Here is a 20482-nt window from a genome sequence, read left to right on the forward strand (position 1 = left end):
CAGCGGTTGAGAGTCCGCCTACCGATGCAGGGGACACGGGTTCATGCCCCGGTCTGGGAAAATCCCACATGCCGCGGAGTGGTTAGCTCCGTGAGCCGTGGCCGCGGAGCCTGCGCGTCCGGAGCCTGTGCTCCGCAACGGGAGAGGCCACAACAGTGAGAGGCCTACGTACGGCAAAAAAAAAAAAAAAAAGATTGATTTCTTTCATCAGGGTTTCCTCAGACACTAGTTTCTAAGTAACATTGCCCTAGGGTGTTTAGACGGTAGTGCTCATCCACGATCGTTTGGAAAGTTTTTCCTGCCCATGGCAACACTTGCATTTTCCAGCATCTCATTAAGGTGTGCCACTGGTTCTAGAGGACACTTCTGGTTATGGTAATACCGCTCGCCTGTCCTTCTGACAGTGTGCCAGCCGTGTCATATTTGTGTATAAAGGACGACACAGCTACTTTTCCTTAAGAAAATGATCACCAACTTCTTCTTGCCTTCATATTCCTGAGCTAATGAAAACCAAACCCCAAATGTCATTTTCTTACCCAGTTTCAAGGATTGACTCACTAACATCTCAAAGGGCAAATTACTTAACTTCTCTGAGCCTCAGTTTCTTCATTTCTGAATGGGGATTGTATTAAATACCACTCTGAATTTTCCTAAGGATTAACTGAGATACATTTCTATAAAGTCCTTAACACGATGGAGCTTAGTAAGCACTTTGTAACGGTCGTTTTTTGTTATCTTAATTATTACTCGTACTGTTATGGCTCTAGTTAATAATTTTTTCATAGTCTTAGCAGAAAGCATTTTCCTCCCTTCCTTGTAATTCAGACCAATTTCCCTTCCATAGCAGTGTTTCTCATCTTTGGGAAAGGTCATTTGTTGGGGAGAAAGTGCACACTGCATATGGAGTCCCAGACCAGAGAAGAGTAGGGAGAGTCTTCTCAGTTAAGAAATGTTGAAAAGGGTTTTCCTGGTGGCGCGGTGGTTAAGAATCCGCCTGCCAGTGCAGGGGCATGGGTTTGAGCCCTGGTCCAGGAAGATCCCACATGCCACAGAGCAACTAAGCCTGTGTGCCACAACTACTGAAGCCCACACACATAGAGCCTGTGCTCCGCAACAAGAGAAGCCACCAAAATGAGAAGCCCGTGCACCGCAACGAAGAGTAGTCCCTGTTTGCCGCAACTAGAGAAAGCCCATGCGCAACAACAAAGACCCAATGCAGCCAAAAATAAATAAATAGATAAATAAATAAATAAATTTATAAACAAAAAAAGAAATAGTGAAAAGTCTCATGTGGTGTCCTCAGGTTAAGGCTTCAGAGCTAACATTAGATCGACTTTTTACTGACAACCTCTATCTTATATTTTAAATGAGCTGAGGTAGGAAGGCTACCACTTGTATAAAAAACTAAACCAAACAAGACAAAAAATAAAACGAGCAAGCAAATTGGTGATTGTTCAGTGATTCTGAAATAGAAATCCAGTCTTCAGCTTTGAGGCATGATGATTTAAAGGATTATTAACACAAGTCAGTTGTGTCTTGTACTATGTCTTGGGTGCATTTTGGTTATATTTTATTTATAATATGACATTATTGTTCTTCTTTCAGGGTAGAGGAGGCTGTCATCTTGACTTATTTTCCTGTGGTTCATCCGGTCATGATTGCTGTTTGCTGTTTCCTGATCATCGTGGGGATGTTAGGATACTGTGGAACAGTAAAAAGAAATCTCTTGCTTCTTGCATGGGTACGGTGTTTATATCTATTCTTTATTGTGGTTAAAAAGACCAACCAGTAATGTATAATTGGTTCATCAGTGCACAAGATTACATGCTTAGGGAACTGTGATAGCGGTTCCCTAATCTGTGCTCATTGTTCAACATCCTGTGAGAAGGGAAGCGTTCTTTCCATGAGAGACGATTTCAGTACAAGTATTTGCTGTACTCAGAAGATGAGGTGTGGAAATATGTACACTATTTAATTATTTCACTCAGGCAATGTGTTGACATTTTCATTTGAAAGTAGAAATTTTTTCTAGTGTCACGGACCTTATTACCACTCCAACAGGCCCCTCGGGACTAGAACTGAGACGTCATAATGGAACTCTGTTTCTTTCTCTCTTTTCTTGTTTTAACCAAACCCACCACTTAAACCCATGTGGAAATTCAGGTGGTGAGGTAGCAAACAGACATCATAATCCCGGCACTGCCTTTACATAGGTTAGTGGATATGAGTCTCAGTTTCTATAGTTTTAGTGTTTTGTTTTTTTAAAAATTCTGGAACAGTTGGACTAAATTACTTCTTAAATTCCCTTCAGCACTCAAGCTCTATGATTCCAAAATCTATGATTATGCCTTTAATTCAAAAATTAGCAAACCCTCTTTTAACATTAAAAACTTGAGTCAATTAAAAATACAGTTTACAGATAGAGTTTTGAAGCTCATTGATTGTATAAAATATTATATGTTAACGGCCCCAGGGGGTTGAGGCTGCTAACATGTAATTGCAGACATGTCAGATTCCTAAAAAGTAATTCATTGAGTATATTCCTTTCTTTGCCGTAGTTCTCAATGGTATCTGTGCACTCATTTCTTGTAGGGAACTTACAAAAAGGTTTTTTTATGGTGTGCTGATAAGCTGGATATCTGAGCAGAGAAAAAGCCCTGATTTGTAGCATTTGAAGATTTCTGTGATGTAAATACTCCCAGCATGGTCGATTTCAGGCTACCAACTTGCCATTACTGAATGCAGAGCTGGGGAGAGATGAGCACAGATTGGCTCTCAGGAGACAGCTCCCGCACACCAGGGCTTGACTAGCTCCCGTCCCAAGCCCATTAAAACAGACTCTTAGTGTGAAGCTGAACTAAAGCTTTGCATTTCACAAGAACAACCTGTGTTAATGTATTACTTGGCTTCGTGGAGGATAACTCTTTAGGTCCATGATTGGAAAACAGAAAATGCTGCAGAGAAAGGGGACATGCCCATTGCCTTACTTCTGTTCACTTTGGTATACAATGCTTTTGACTGTATTTTATTTATAATATGTCATTAATTTTCTTCTCTCAGGGGAGAGGAGGTGGAAGGGTTTGGAACCTATGTTGCAATTCAAGAAATTTGGACAATAATTTAAACAAACTAAAGTACTTACTTTATATGAAACTTACAGTTTAAGGGATGGATAAGGTATTGAAACTCAAAAAAAAAAATCTCAGAATCCTTTTTTAAAACCACAATCTTACAACGATGTCCTATGTATACAACCAATTTAAATATAGCTGCTGTTCTTCCTCCTCCCAACTGGTATGATTCTGAATGGTTCCTGGACTGTAGAGGTGGGGTGGGGTAGGATAGCATATTTCATGGAACTTCAAAGACTTTTAGGAACATATTTTGAAAACCATTTACGCATTCCATTAGATCGCTTGAATGCAAGTAAAACAATTTGACAAATAACGAGGTAATTTGGGCTCTCCTTGGGGCAGGATGAGTCATAGAGACTTGTGCATGGGAGCTAGTTTGTGATGTTGGAAAGAACCTTATGCTGCACAGGTGACGTGGAGGACTGAGGTTCTAAGGGCCAGAAACTTGTTCATTCATTCATTCTTCAAACATTTATGGAGAATATAGGCACTATTAGCCTTTGCCATCAGACCAGTGTATACACAGTGGATAGGCAATTTCACTACTGTCTGACAAGACCTCTAATAAGATTTACTCTGAGTACTGAGGCTAGAGAAGAGCTCCAAGCTCAGTCCCAAGGGGTCAGCCTCTCCTCCAGGAGGATGACTGGCGTAGACTGATACTGCTTTATCCCATCCCGCCCCTTTTGGTGGATGTACTCTTGTCCACAAAGCAGCTTTTGGTGCATCGCTGTTCCACGTGTCCCTGGCTGCCGTCAGCTCTTGGTTGTTCCTTCCCGTTGACTATCTATCTGTGGCAGTTTGTGCCCCATTCCCATCGGGCTGCCTGTCTCCTCTTAGCAAGTTCCTAGATGTTACTCTGTCTAAACCCAGCACAACCTCTTTCCTTTGCTTGAAGAATGATTTGTGGTCTCAGCTCCCAATTACCTGTTACTCGTAACTGATCTGCATCTGATCTGCTTCTCAGGCAGTTTTTTCTCTGCCTTTCTTTCCATAGCCTCCTTCTCTAAACAGTTGTCAAATCCTGTAGGTTCTAGTTTTACAATCTCAGGATCCCGTCCCTTCTTTTCTTATTTGGAATGCCCAGGTTCAGGCTCTCCTGACTTTTTTTCCTTAATTTATTTTACTTATTTTTAAATTTTTGGCTACGTTGAGTCTTCGTTGCTGCTCACAGGCTTTCTCTAGTTCCCGTGAGCGGGGGCTACTCTTCATTGCAGTGCGCAAGGTTCTCATCGCGGTGGCTTCTCTTGTTGCGGAGCACGGGCTCTAGGTGCGCGGGCTTCAGCAGTTATGGCTCGCGGGCTCCAGAGCGCAGGCTCAGTAGTTGTTACACACGGGCTTAGTTGCTCTGCGGCATGTGGGATCTTCCTGGACCAGGGATTGAACCCGTGTCCCCGGCACTGGCAGGCGGATTCTTAACCATTGTGCCACCAGGGAGGTCCCTCTCCTGACTTCTTGCTGAAACAGTGCAGAGCCCCCTAACTAAACTTCCTGCCTCTGTTGTCTCCTAATTTACCCCAAACCAGTGCTCCCCGTTAATACAATGCAACAGTGATCACATTACTCCTCTGTTCCGAAACCTTGAAAGACTTCTGGTTGGGTAATGAAGTGTTTAGAGACACTTCAATCTTGCATCAAGCTCTTCTGCAATCAAACCTTCATCTGCCATTTTTAGCTCTCTTACCTACTTCATTTTCTGACTGTTCTTTCCTGCTCTTACTCCTGCTGTCCCTTAGCTGGGAATTTCTTCTTAATGCTTTTGTTTCAGTACTACCAACCCATTACAATTTGCCTGAAATACTACCTCCTGAAATTGTAATAATGACAAAGATGATGATGATAATCAAAGTAGTTAACATTTCTCATGTGTTGACAAACTGTAATGCTTTCAGACTCGTAGAGGTTTAAATGAAATTTTTATATGAAGGGCTTTACATTAATTAATCAATTTCGAGACAGACACTATAATTATTCCCATAATATAGATGAGGAAAGGAAGCACAGGTTGGCTCAGTGATTTGCCTGTTTGCATAGCTAGTAAATGGAGTATATGGTATTCAGATCATCACAGTCTAGTTCGAACAACATGTTTGCAACAACTTCACTATTTTACTCTGTAATTGCTGCCTTTTCTTAAATGATTAAGTATCTTAGTATTATTTAATTATTAATACTTAGTATATCTTAAGGATTAGGCATCTCACATTGTATAAAACATTTTCCCTATGATCTTTCATTTTAAACTCAACAACAGTCATCTAAGAGAGATGATTACAAATGAGGTTCAGAGAGGTTCAGTAATATGTCCAAGGTCACTCAGCACTGGCAGGTAAAGCTTTGATTCAGACCTCTGTGTTTCTGACTGCCAAGCCCATTCTCATTGGGCCTTTACCGATGTCTCCAACAGACATGTCTCAACTTTTGAAGTCCAGTGCGTTTCTCCTATTATAAATTTCCCTTTTTTTATAACCAGCCCAAACTGCCGGACTACAAACAACTTGATAATATGAACCATTCATCTTGCCTATTGCTTTAATAACTTTTTTTGAAATCGAGTAATAGACAGGAAATTAGAACAGTGTGAGTCGAAGTGGCCAGCACATCAGATAGGGAGGATGGTGTCTGGAAGGCAGTGAAGAGGGTGAGATTTTCAGGGAGGAGCCTGGCTGGTACATAGGTTTTGACAGCAGTGGCCTGTTAAAGGGGTGAGTACTAACGCAGGCTATGACAGGATGTTAGGTCCTTGGCAAATATTTGCAACGAAACTCACGTGATTTCTTCCTTTATGTCCTTTAGCTTTTTTGTGTGTGGTATGCGGGCCTCTTATCCTTTAGCTTTTTATCCTAATTTTTTTTTTTTTAATTAGGAGGTTCCTTAATTTTGGATGCAAATGTTTAAATAAGCCCAATGCATTCAATCCAACTTTTCCATTTCCTTGTACTCAAAATTGCGCTTCACTTTTAAGACCTGTAAAACCAGATTAGAGAAGAAAGCTTTTTTTTTTTTTTTTTTAAAAAAAAAAAAGACCACCAGTATCTCTGAGAGCTGCCACAGCTCTTGAATGATTACTAAGAAAAGGTCTGGCAACTGGGCTATGGTGCTGTTTAAGCAAAAGTCAAAATGCCATTATTCATCAGACTGATCAAGAAAAAGTGAGAGAGGCTCAAAACAGATCTTTATAACCGACCTGCCTTCCCACACTCACCCCTCCAACAAAACAACTGCAGGCTAAGAGACCACCTGTAGGAAAACATTTCTGGTGAACCTTGGTCATGAAGTCGACCCTTTTATTGAATTATAGATGCAGATTGCTAAAACACCCTAATTTAAGTTTCCTAAATAAACTACAGGACATCCAATAAAACTTGTATTTCAGATAGACGACAAATAATAGTTTCGTATAAGTTTGTCCCGTGCAATATTTAGGATATACATCTACTAAAACATTATTTTTTATCTGAAACTCAGATTTAAATGAGCATCTTGTATTTTTACTTGCTGAATTTGGCAACCCTACTCTAACCAGATTTGTTCTTAATAAATATGAAACTGTCACAGAACAGCAACTTTTATATACATATAGGAGGATATTACAAGTAATTAAATTCTAATTATATTGGGAAAACAAGCCAAAATGAATAGGAAGATAAGCTTGAATGTGCCATGACTTTCAAAATAATTTCTGTAACAGAAATTCCTTTTCTCTTTACAAGAGAAATTAAAGCTAAATGGAAACTGGTTTCATGCTTTAGATGGGTACTTCCCAAGGCTTTTAGCTGTAGACTAAATGAAATTCATTTGTTATTGCAGTTCTACCTTGCTATTAGCAGAGGCATTAGGAAAGCAGTGCCAGCTCAGGGGGAATGTAAACAGATTGAGCAGACATGTTTACAATATCGACAACAGCTGAATGTCACCGTCAGGAGATCGTCATTTGTCAGAGAGTGTTGCTAATATATGCTCGGCTGCCAGCAAACCACAACTTGTCAGGCACTGGTCAGAAATTAAGTTGCCTGCGCCTTACATGTTTAAGATCAGTACCTTGTATTTAAAAGGGAAGGTTTTCTTTTCTTTTTTTTCACTTTTATTATCCCAGAGAATTTGCACATAGCTAGTGATTGTGTGGAAGCACTTTTAAAGCTTTCTTAAAATATCCAGTGGTTGAACCATGTTTGAAATGATTCTCTTAAGAGAAATCAAGTACGTTTTTAATGGCCATGGAGAAATTAACCATCCTCAGTTTTCTGTTATTTAAAATCATAATGCAAAACAGGAATATCTTTAAATAGTAGTTAATTTTCTACTGACTCTGTTTAAGTCTTTCTTTTAAGTAGTTATACATTTAATAATTATACAGCTCCTTATAACCCATTAAGTTAAAATTAAATTATTAAGTTAAATATCTTTATTATTTGCTATTTATAGTTTTGGTTGATAGCCTAGCACCTTTATTTCTAAATCAAAGTCCATCATATCATTGATTGCATGTTCAGCATCTACCCAGAGTTTCACTCTGTTTTCTCAGAAAATACTTATAGCAACTTTATATGGTTAGACTTATTTTACACCTGAGGAGAAGTAGGATGCCTGAAGATACACACCGCTAGCTGCTTTCCTTAGCATTCAGATTCAACTTATGCTCTATGTCTATACGTGTTTCATTCCAACACCCAGTGACTGGAATACATTTAATTAATTACTGGCACTATTTCTATAAAACTTAAATATGCTTCATCTGTAATCCAAGGTATTCAGTAGTCATTCAACTTTTAAAAATATAATCTTTTAATGTCCTTATTAAGGAAGGAACTCTAAAAATTCGACCATCGTTCTCCCTTATCCTGTCCAAGAATCAAACAACTTCTCTTTCCCTTTCTGCCCTCTGTCCTTCCCCTCTCTTTCCTTTTTCCCTCTGTAAACATATACTGAGTACTCAGTCTGTGATAGACATGAGATACAAAGATGAAATGGGCGACTGCAAAGAAAATATCACAGCATGATACAGTATTAAGCTTATAAATAAATTAGTGTGGGAACCCCGAACGAGGAGTGGTTGGAGATTTCCAGTAGGTTTGGCAGGAGAGTCTTTATTTGAGCTGTATGTTGAAAATGTGTAAGAGTTTTCTGGTGGAGGAGGGAAGCCACATGAAGAGTATGTGCAAAGATACAGAAGAGTGAAAGAACATGGCAAGTTTAGGCAAAACTTAGAAGTTCCGTGTAACTATGGTGTCAGTGAAAAGTGCATGAAGTAGTCCAACCATGAAGGTCTTTGTAGGAGAGTCTGATGTTATCCCTTGGACTATAGAGAGCCAATGGGTGTTTCCAGCATTTAATGAAATGGTAACATTAAGGGCTGGAGGCATTGGGAAGGCTGGTTAGTGGTTATACCCTAGTCTTTGGAAGCCATGCACGGGGTCTAGACTAAGGCTAGAGTTTGAGGACTGAGTGGAAGGCAGCTGAATTCAGCAGACTTTGCTGAGATAGAATTTTTGCACATGGTAATAATGTTTGTATTACTTGACATGAGGAAACGGGGTATTATTCAATATGTATGCGTTTTTCATCTAATAGAAACATATCCCTTCCATATATGCGTTTTATTTTGACATATTAACTAGAATTCTTTTAGAGCTATAGCTTTAAAATTTAGTTGTTAAACTCACAAAAATTTCAAGCAGAGGAAACTGAAGATGATGTAGGCATTTCTGCATCCGGAAGCTCAGCTTGCACATCTCGGTTTTGTATGCACACAAAGCCCAGGACAGAGTTCCATTAACCTTTCTGTTTCTTCAGTGATGTTGGTTTGACTGTCTCTAATTATACCCCAGAAAAGCACACAAGCAGACGTCTCTAAAAGGAAATGTCATGATATTCATGCCCTTAGTGGTGGGTCTTTGTGACAGGATCTTGAGTGTTCTTTGGACTTTTTGCTTACTTTAGGGTTTGAAGTATGAATGGCTCAAGGTTTTGTATTTCTGACTTTGGTATAATTTAGGTATACTCTGTCATGGTACGCATTTTAAGCTTTGTTATATATTGTTTCTTATTATATATATTTGCGATAGCTTTGGTTAAATATAAGCCATATAAATCTATACCCATTGATTTGGTGAATATCCCTAGTCTGTTCAGAGTTCAGTGACAGATATTTCTCAGGCAGCACGTGCTCTGAAGGGGTGATTCTGCTGTGGATGCTGGTTACAGGTTCAGCAAATGCTACCTTGAGGTTAATTCAGCAATTGTGTAGAGTTTTTGCTTTCACATCTGGGTCCAACACCTATTGACTTCCTTTGGCCAAGGTAAAACAGTAGCTATTCATTCAAAATCATATCAGTGTCTAGATGACTCAGGAAACAGAGTTAAATCAATAGACAAGCAAATGACACGTAAAAGACGAGAGAATTAAGCTGCTTAAGCTATAATGAGGAAAGTAGCTTTCAGAAAACCTGTATAGAAAAATGATGTTGAATATTTACTTAATATGCAATATCTGATGAATTTGATGACTAAATAATAGCTTATGAGTTAAAGGTTTTTTTCATGAAATTTCCTAAATTAAAAACACCTACTTTTTCAGAATTGTGATCCATGTATTTCCCCCTTTATTCATAGCAGGGATTTTTTTTTTTTGGCCTCGCTGCATGGCATGTGGGATCTTAGTTCCCTGACCAGGGATTGAACCTGTGCCCCCTGCAGTGGAAGCGTGGAGTCTTAACCACTGGACCAACAGGGAAGTCCCCATTTCCCCCTTTATTCAGATAAAGGGTTATTACAGGCTCCAATTATGTGCTCAGATTAAGATCAATCTTCTCAGCTCACATGACAGAAACACTAATTTAAATTTTATTTAAAATGTATAAACACTGTAGTTGTATCACTTAGTATTCCTCTTAAGCACTACATTTGAATTATTTGGAAATAAGTGATTATCCCTGAACTTTCTTTAGATTACCATCATTTTAGTTTCAAATCTTTAAAATTTGGAAACTACAGATTTCCGCAATATGGTTACAACTATGAAGACATTTTAGAAACATCTTTAAGAAAGTTGGAATTTTATTAGATGATACGTGCCAATGTAAGAATTGTTGCTAGTTAAGTAAAAATATGAATCTTTTCAGTGTCTCTTCTAGGAAACAAGCATTTAAAATATTATAAATTTTCAGGTTCTGTGCAGGGTTTACACAGCCCAGTTGAAGACACAGACTGATAACTTTTAACAAGTTTGGAGAAGTTTGCCTTTTGTAATTAAAATATTTTAATTCTAAAAGTTCTCTTTTGTGTTATTAAAGTACTTTAAAAGAACTGTAAGGAACAATAGATAGCCTTGTTCTACCAAGAGCATTTAATAAAAGGACATGAGGAATCATTTGAACTGAGATCTGAGGGGGAGGGCAGAATTTGGGTGGCTGGTGATTCATGGGCAGAGGTGGGAGAAGGGCCTTTGCAGGGGAAGCAAGGGACTTTGAGGAATTGAAAGGCTAGTGGAGGGAGCAGTTGTGAAAAGACTCAGAAGCTCATGGAGTGCTTGGCAAAGGGCATGTGTAGGTCATTGGGTAGACGTGTGCCAGTCTTACAAGGCTGAGACTTGGCTGTGTGACCTAGGGCCAAATTATGGAGATATCTTGAATATATCTTGTGCACATGCTCTGCAGTGTGAAGTTTTGGGAGCTGCAGAGTGATGGGATATCTCTTTTGCTACATAACCCAGGAAGCAGTGTCTGTTCTTGCTTTCGTCTGGGCCTTTTTCTCATTTACCTGGGAGAAGATAGCTACCTGGTCCTGCCATTCTGGGCTAAGGGGGCTTCACATTTAGAGAACCCTTTTTAATGATGGAAGAGAGAATGGAAGACGTATTTTATTCTAACAATGTGCCTTTACTGATGAAGGAATAAAGGTTTTCAGGTGGGGCAGTCTAGCTAACGCTTTAGAATTTTTTTCCCAGATGTACATTGTAAACAAAATTTTATTAATCTGGATGTATTTAATTCAGGTTTAATAGCAAAATTATAGTTAGTAAGCTAAAGTAGGCACCAGGAAACTGGGTGTGGGGCTAGGATGCCCTTAGGGAGACCAGCCAGCCAAGGGCTCTTGTGGAATGGTTAGAACAGTAGCTCTTTGGAATGCTGCCACAATTTCCCAGGCTCAGGGGGAAAAAAACGTTCCATAAACAATTGACTAGTAGCAGAGGATTGTTGTAGAACTGCTTAACTTGTTTGAGAACAAACTTTTTAAGCATGTTAGAAGCACTTACCTACAGATAATGGATATGCTCCTTTCAAATCATCATTAATCTGTTTATAAAAGCAGGTCTTTAAGGATCTGCTTATCAATTTTCAATATTCTTATAGCTAAAATATTTGTTGTAACAAGCATGCATTTCTCTAAAATTGATCTGTAATTCATGCTATTTAATTCAAATTGTTCCTTCTACCAATTAGACTGAATTACTGATGTTTGGGCAACTTTGGTGACAATTTAGTGATTTTATCATTATTCACATATGGTTTTCTTTCTCTGAACATTAAGCATGACTGTGGATCAGCTTGTGTTCTTCTACTTTATTATTTTAAAAAAGAAAATACATATTTTTGGTTCAGGAAGAAAGTGTTTTTGCTGGAATAGATTTATCAAGAAGAAAAAAAAGAATGAACCTCTTCACTTATAATAAATATTTGTATTCGTGGATTTATAAAATTTAATGGAAAGATTTCCCTTTAATACTCTTTTAACAAATAGGTTTGAGGTTTTTCTGGAGAATGTACAAAGGTAAGTTAAAATGTATATCTTGTCTGAAAATAAAGGTAAAACAAAAGAAAGTGATTTAGAAGATACTTTCACAAATATAGTTATAGAATGATTCAAAAGTTATTGCAGATATTAAAGTATGAATTCCCTTCCTACCTAATAAAATCCTTTAAAATTTCCAATTTCCTAATCTGTTGTCTTGTAAATGATGTTGTCCTAAAGACGCCGGTGGTAATGAACTCACTCCTCTTGTGTTTGTGAGGTATCTGGCCGCGTTTGCGTCTGAGAGGCATGAGTTGGATCAGAATTGAGTCTGGTGTTCTTTGACTGTGTTGCTTAGGGTACTTCCTCTGTACTTTCCTGCCGAGGTTCTGGTGATGGGGACTCCTGTCTTGCGTTCTGAGGAATAGCCCAGTAATACATAGAAACAACCTCTTCCGAGACCAGAAACACCCTGTAAATCTTTTGCATTGGGGCCGAGCATGCAGACTTTAGCTGACCTGGCTTACAAAGCAACAGAAGCTATATACATGGTGACCTGTCTAACGTGTCCAGTTGCTTTATTGCCTTACCCTTAATGTGTTACCTGTCACAATATACATCTCTGCCCCCGAGAACCCGTGGCCCCTGGCTAAGTCCCTCTGATTTTGGCATAATACGTTTCTCTGTCTCAGAGTTTGAACAGCGTGTGAAGTAAAAGCTTATTAATCTGAACTTCACCAACATCTTTGATAGAGAAACTAGCTCAACAAATTACCAGTGTAAATAAAATGGAAAAGGGGAGTAAATTAAGATACATTATTACAAAGATGCTTCTATGTATTTATTCAAATGTAAGCATGAACAAAGGACCACAGCATACCGATACTTTCTTACTTTAGCTCACCTTTCTGCATGGGCTCAGGAATGCCAAGACTTTGTTTCTTCAAAAACTGGTTTATAGTTTTAGCTTTTTCTAAATTAGACTGAACTCATCTCATTTATAATTCTTAAATGAAAGGAAATTTAATGCTGTCTTTTCTTGGAAAATTTTGTAAAGACACACAGAACATGGTGAATAGTTGGCCTTCAGAAAGTACCAAGCCTGTGTCTGCTATGACATCGTTTTGAGACTTGGCTAAAACAGAGGCTTTGTGTGGACATGTGTTCTAAGCACAAGTGCTCTTGGACTGTTAGTAGTTTAGTCCTGGTGGATTCTTAACAGAATGTCAGCCGTTCCATTATCTTGTACAAATATTTGGCACTGGAATTCTCTTATTTACTAACTTTAAGTAATATAATATTTTTAAACCTCCAATCACTGGGAAAGGAAAAATAAACAACTGACATAGAGATACTTAGCACTGAAAGCTTGCAGAGTTTAGCATTTGACAGGGTAGAGACTGGAGTTTATCATTTATCATTTAGTGAATGCAGGCCTTTCATCAAACTTTTTGTTTATTAAAAGAGTTGGTTATGTAGCACGTAGGTAGGAGTCAAAAGGCACCGTGTTTTTAAAATATTCAAATGTCCAGTAAAGTATGTTATATTTTGAAGTAGTTTTTATTTGTGGAGAGGTGAGTCTCAGGTTGTATTAATGTTCCAAGATCAGCAAATCTGACTTTTGTGGTTTTAAATTATGTTGAATGTTACTTATGAGAAAACAATCTGAGTTTTTAGTTGTGAATTAAGAGACTAGCAGATTAAGATAACTTTTACAGTGTTTATACTTTTTACTTCTCACCCAGTGAAATATATTCTCACTGAGGAGGTTCTGTGATATGTGGTTTATTATCTGCTTTGCTCACACAGAGAAATGTATATAAGTGTTTCGTGGAAGACATTACAATTTTGTGTTAATGTAAAAATTCTTTTCCAGTTGGCATTTATACAGGAAAACAGTTTGGAGAATAACTGTTTTGTCTATTTATCATAGGTTGGATATAGGACTTTTTGTTTCCTTTAGATAGTTTATATCGCAGAGTCCTCTATCCATAAAACTGGATATGATGAGGATAAGTTTTATATCAATAGAACATAGTTCCTATTAAAAAACTCTTAGTAATTGAAAGTATCTTTTTCTATACTTCTCAACTGCTTATAAAGTTTAATATTCTCAATAAATTGATTGGCTTTGTTAGGGCAGATTGCTTTCTTCTTTTCATTAGATTGATAGAAGTTAGAAAGGAAAAATTTTAAATAAATCTATTTTCCCCAAAGTGAAAATTATTTGAAATATTTTGTACAAAACAAACATTACTTTCTTTGAAATTTTATTAAATCAATTATTAACAGTACATAAGTAATACTTATTTCATTTATTAGTGTTCTTATGAAAGTTCAATTTAATGAACTGTTAAGCACTCATTGGCTATATGACATTATATTTCATTATGAAAATTGTAAGATATGAATAAGAACAAAAGTTAATTTTACTATTAACTTTAAAAGAAGCTGATCTGACTGATTTAATGTAAGGTCAAAACATAAAAAGAGATGGAATTACTGAGATAAAGTGTCAAGGAATTTGATATAGTAGTTAAAGCAGCATTTGCGCCTTTAATTAGGCATTATTTGGAGGAGGGAAAAAGGAATTTTTTTGCCATCCTTAAAATTTTGATATTACTGGTAGTCTTTTTTTTTTTTTTTCCTTACTGGAAAAGGTCAGAGATGGGAATGTAGGTGTTTTAATTCAAAGACAAGAAAGGTTTTGTAAATACCCGTGTGAACATGTACTTGTGTGCATTTGTGTTCAGTAGTGGGGGAGTCTATAGATGATGGATCGTGAGGTATTGCTAACACCACTGCCAACATCCGTGATATAATATGTACTATGTGCCAGCCACTATTGTATGTGCTTTATGTGTATTGGATCATTAAATTCTCCCAACTATACTATAAGGTTGCCACGATTGTTATCTCCACTTTATAGATGAAGACACGGAGACACAGAAAGGTTAAGTGATTTGCCCAACTACGAAGTGGTAGAGCTGGGATCTGAATCCAGGAACTGTGCTCTGACAAACTTAGTGTTCTGTTGCCTCTCAATGTACCTAGCTCCATTTTCTCTTTTCAAACATACAGCTAATGATATTTTTGTAATATGTTTTGGGGAATAACTTACACAATGTATATATATACCTTTGACCTAATAAATGTACATACATACATTTGCACATACACATATATACCTATAAGAATACTTGATTTTTTACATACTTTTTATATACTTTTAATTTTGTATACTCACAATACTTGATTATATATACAAACACGTGTGTTTCTTGAGCAAATAAACTAAATCCAAGCCTCCCTCCTTGAACGAAATTGCCCATAACATAGAGTTCTAAACTTCAAAATTTTGTGACTGAAGTGAATTCTCCAAGTTGGAAAATAATCCAGCTCACGTTGATTTGAGCAGACTGCCTGTGTAGTTTTATGAGCAATATTGCAAGAGACATTCAAATTTCCAAATAGGGTCTAGTGAAAGAGACCTCTGGGGTGGGGGTGGGGGGCGGGTCTGTAAATCACATTTAAATATAAACTTTTTGCATTTTGTTACAGAATCCCTATTTTCAGCTACTGAAGGTACATTTAGGAAAAGGATGACAGCACCTGAGTATAAGTTTCCAATTGCCACCCCTCTCCTTTACTCCCAATAACCATGAAGTATAATTGGGCTACTTATAACTTTCAGCCTTTTTGAATAACCTCTTCTGTGTAAAACATATAAAATCCTCCAGCTACCAGCGTCTTCCTCTTGATTGTCGAGTCTTCGGGGCAGGGCTATTGTTTGTTTTAATTTTATTTTTACTTTTATCAGAGTGCTTCATACACAAAATGTAGAATAAATTTAAGTCCAAAATACTTCTTATGAAAAATAGTAGTCCTCTACCTTTATCATTTTCCACTGGTAAGAAAGAGGCAACTGCTTTCAATTTTTGTTTTTTGCAGATTCCCTTGGAATTTACTTCCATATCTCTAAATCACATATTTATCTAACTCTTCTCATTCTTTTAGTTTTAAGCCCTATCCATTGACGTCTGTGCAAGATGAGGAACTGGTATCTTTTCCTGCCCTCAGTGCCGCACCACCCTCCAGCCCCGCCCCATGCATACTTCCTCTCTCAGCTCGACACAGATATATTATCATTTTGGTTAGAACAGTGTTTACATGCTCATGACTATGTAAATGTTATTCACAGATGGGCCAGGTAAATTACCAGGTTTACTTTTTTCTTTCTGGAATGATACTTTGGGGGTTTTTTTTTTTTTGGAATTTGTAACTCTCCTTGTTTTCTATGTTTTTCTGTCTAAATCAACTCTAAACTTCCCCTGATATACGTTTTCTCTTCATATATTCAAATACTTGGGGTATTCTATCGATGATTTTTTTTGTTTTTAAGAAATCTCTCAGCACGTTCTAGACCCACTCCAGTCTAGACTGCTGAAGTTGCTGCCGTCACGCGATATCCCCTTTACTACCATTCTGAGATTTCCTTTGCCTCCCTTTTGTTTTAGATCCCTTGTTTCCTGGAATCCAAGTCATTGTCCTACTCTGTTTAGTCTCTCATTTGAGGTAGCATATCTTCCAGTAGTTTCCTGAAAAACATACATAGGAAATACATTTTTTAAAAAGCCTGCATGCCTAAAAATGGCTTTAAATACCCTTACAGGTTAATTCCTTTTTTAAAAAAATTTTAATCTTATTGGAGTATAGTTGATTTACAATGTTGTGTTCGTCTCAGGTGTACAGCAAAGTGATTCATTTCTACATATACATATATTCATTCTTTTTCAGATTCTTTTCTCATACAGGTTATCACAGAATATTGAGTAGAGTTCCCTGTGCTATACAGTAAGTCCTTGTTGGTTATCTATCTTATATATAAGTAGTGTGTGTATTTATTTTTGAATTTTATTTTATTTATTTATTTTTTATACAGCAGGTTCTTATTAGTTATCTATTTTATACATATTAGTGTATATATGTGTATGTTAATCTCAAGCTCCTGATTTATCCCTTCACCCCACATTTCCCGTTTGGTAGCCATAAGCTTGTTTTCGATATCTGCAAGTCTGTTTCTGTTTTCTAAATAAGTTCATTTGTATCGTTTTTTAAAAATTAGATTCCACATAGGAGTGATATCATACATGTCTTTCTCTGTCTGACTTAACTTCACTTAGTAAGATAATCTCCAGGTCCATCCATGTTAATTCTAATGGCTATAGAATTATAGGTTGGAAATCATTTTTTTTCCTCAGAATTTTGAAGACATCCTCCTGCTGCCTCTAGCTTCCACTATTTTATTGAGAAATCCAATGCTCTTTTGGTTTTGAACCTCTGCGGAAAAGGTATTTAAATTTGAACTCCAATTCTGTTTCCCATATTCTGCTTTATCCTCGACTATACCTAGTGTCCCCAGTCCTGAGACTGTTTTACTGGTTCCACAGAATAGCCCCTAACTTCTTTACTGGTAGGGGTGGATAGTACCCAGCTACATAGTGTAGGGGAGGGGACCTGAGGGCTCTAACTTCTTCCTAAACAAGTTTTCAACAAATCATCCTTTTTTTAGCCCTACTTTCATCCACTTCTGCAAGTATCCAGGGCTTCCAGCACCTAAGCATTTGGAGGGACTCTGTATGTGAATCAGGTTGTTCCCTACTTTCTCCACTACCGATTAAGCATTCAGCTTTTGGGGGACTGCTGAGAAATTTGCTACTCAACTGTTTGTTTTGTACCTTCCCAAATATACTTGCTATTGTCTTCTTTCCCTTTTCCTTTATCTCTGGGTTTATGTCTTTTAAAATATCCCTTTATTGTTTTAGTGAAACTTCAACAGGGAGAAGGGAGAAGGGCGTGTGTTTAATCTACTTTCTTTAGTGGGAGATCCTGGGGAGTGGGGGAGGTGTCAGGGAAGCAGCTCATTTTTATAAATGAATGTTTCTTTCAGAAAAGACCTCCTGGAGATTTTATTCTTTTGTCTGTACACATATAATGAGATGAAATAATCTTTAATACGGGAAATGAATCCCCCTTATTTCTACTGGAGGATGCATTGACTTACAAGTCACCAAGGGTTAAATAGGAAGGTGGGATTTCATGCCTTTACGTTCCTCCTCAAATACATCCAGGGGACAAAGGGACTAGTTAAACTGTGCCATTCTTGCCATTCTGTGGCCAACGCTTTATTTAAAATAACAGACGAATTGATTTCAGTATTTTTAAAAAAGAATTTGGTTTCCCACCCTCCACGCCCTTCCTGCCCTCGTTTCCTAATAAAGATCTTTTGAAAAATACCAGCTATTTTCTCACTGGACAGGGATTTTACTAAAGATTTTACCAAATAACTTGTGGGTTTAGAAGACTCTTTAGAGTGAGTGACACTAACAGTCTTTAGGAGGAAATGAACAGTTTTACTTGTTGTCATCCTCCAGTCATAGTTACATCCATTCAAGAAATATTCACTGAGTACATGTTCTATGCCAGGCAGTATGTTAAGTATTTAAAACATAATATCTCTTGTACTCATGGAGTTTATATTCTAATAGATACTACGATATGGTTAATAGTGGCTACCCTTTAGGTAATGCTTCCTGTGGGACAGCACTCTACCTGGTTGAATCCTTAGTGCAACACTGCAAGGTAATTTTAACACTCTTATTTGACAGATGAGGAAATTGAGGCTAGGTGGTTTGCTCAAGGTCATCCAACTGGTATGTAAAGGAGCCAGAATCTGAAGCCAGGTCTATTTTATTTCAAAGCTCATGTTCTTCCATTTGTATAGTTGAAAAAAGTCAACAAAGCAATTTCACCTGCAGTGTTTTATCTAATCTTCTGTGATCTAAATCAGTAAGGACACTCATTTCTGAACTGAAAGGTAATTATTCTCGGCTTGAGAGATTTGGTGAAAAAAAAATCACTAATTAATTGCATCATTTTGAGGGTATATCTTATTATCAGCTTGCCTTACTTGATGCAGTTTTTGCATGAACATATGTTTAGGGATAAAACTTATTCATAGAACACAAATTTTAGTTTAATTACAGTAGAAGAACTTAGCTATTTTAAGAAAGTCTGTATCAACTAATTTTTAAAGCAAATAAAATAGTTTGTTAATGCAAATAATTGCATTCTAAGTCCCTTGTATAAACACTTTCTCAGGCTTTATTTATTTAAAATGTTCAGTTGATAGTAGCTCAGGAAAGATGGGGAGAGTCTGCATATGGTTCCTTAACTATGTAAATTGTCTTATATGTTTAAAGACACACTGGACTATACTATACTATAATCCTCCAGAAAGACACACAGTAAAACAGAGAGGCAATGTAGTACAGAAATGTAAGCAAAGTCAAGGGGAGTCAAATGTTAACAAGAAACTCAGAGCTCAAATTAGTCAGAGAAATTCAGGGAAACCTGAAATTGGTTTTTTCAGTTGGTAAGCTGATCATCATTTCCACTGACATTTATTAAATACCTGCTGTGTGACAGGTCCTGCTTCAGCACTGGGAATAAAATAATGTTTACGAACAAGATCCCTGCCAGCCAGAACCGATGGTCTGGCAGGTTAGTGAGCGCAGTGAATTGTGGGTGAGGCAGCCGACTGGTTTAAAAGCTGAAGCCTCTGAAGCTTGATATACAGGAGACAGAGAAACCCTGACACACAAGGGAAGGAGAAGGGTAAAATGGTAAAGAACAAGAGATGAGATACTGGAAAACAATGATGAAGAAGAAACTGCGGCACACTGTAGGGAATGAAGGTCAAATCCAGGAAGAAAGGGCAAGTCCATATTGGATTGTATTTCACAAACGAGTTCAGAATTGCATTTGTATAATGCTTTAAAAATTCAAAATTTAAAATTTTCCAAAACAATTTCCCATGTGTCAAATCAGCCTAGATGATAACAGTGAAGAGGACTTTATTTTTATCTTCATCAGACAGATGAGCAAACTGAAGTCAGGGCAGTTTAATGATTTTCCAGAGATCACAGTGTATTACTTCAGTCTGCTGACTCCAAATTCAGAGCTCTTTCCACTGTTCTAGGACAGCACTCATGGAGGAGAGGGGTGAGTTGCCCTGCAGACTAGCTTGGTACAGACCATCTCAGCAAACCACGTGTGTTGGGAAAGTAAGGACTTGACAGACACATACTGACATCATTAGGAGAGATATACACGTGTTTCAATAATGCCGAGGACAGCAGACGGTTTTGTAGTGAAATGTGATATGTATGTACCCTATCTGCCATAACAGAGCTAAACGGGAGTTGTTGCTTAATTCTTCGCTGGCTTTGTTTTATTTAAACTGTGGATTAACACCAAGTTTTATAGATGCCTCACTCAGATCCACCTCTTAAACTAGTGACTGAGTGATTCTCTGTGCAGTGATCAACACGAGGGTGACTAGGACTCAGAGCTCCCTGAAAAAGAAAGTGTAGGCGTAGGGCTTCCCTGGTGGCGCAGTGGTTGAGGGTCCGCCTGCCGATGCAGGGGACACGGGTTCGTGCCCCGGTCCGGGAAGATCCCACATGCTGCCGAGCGGCTGAGCCTGTGTGTCCGGAGCCTGTGCTCCGCAACGGGAGAGGCCACAACAGTGAGAGGCCCGCGTACTGCACAAAAAA

At 37.8% G+C, this 20482-nt stretch overlaps 1 protein-coding gene across 5 annotated transcripts in view; it reads left to right on the forward strand.

The window, feature by feature from the left end:
- Positions 1-20482, forward strand: part of TSPAN12 (tetraspanin 12) — a 66288-nt gene that overhangs the window by 16303 nt on the left and 29503 nt on the right. For all 5 annotated transcript variants that reach the window (XM_024757848.1, XM_024757849.1, XM_024757850.1 and 2 more), the window contains one exon: positions 1606-1741. In XM_024757848.1, coding sequence (XP_024613616.1) covers positions 1606-1741 — 136 coding nt within the window. The remainder of the gene's footprint in view (positions 1-1605; positions 1742-20482) is intronic.

This window comes from Neophocaena asiaeorientalis, unplaced genomic scaffold, assembly GCF_003031525.2.
Source record: "Neophocaena asiaeorientalis asiaeorientalis breed wild unplaced genomic scaffold, Neophocaena_asiaeorientalis_V1.1 scaffold116, whole genome shotgun sequence".
NCBI lineage: Eukaryota > Metazoa > Chordata > Mammalia > Artiodactyla > Phocoenidae > Neophocaena > Neophocaena asiaeorientalis.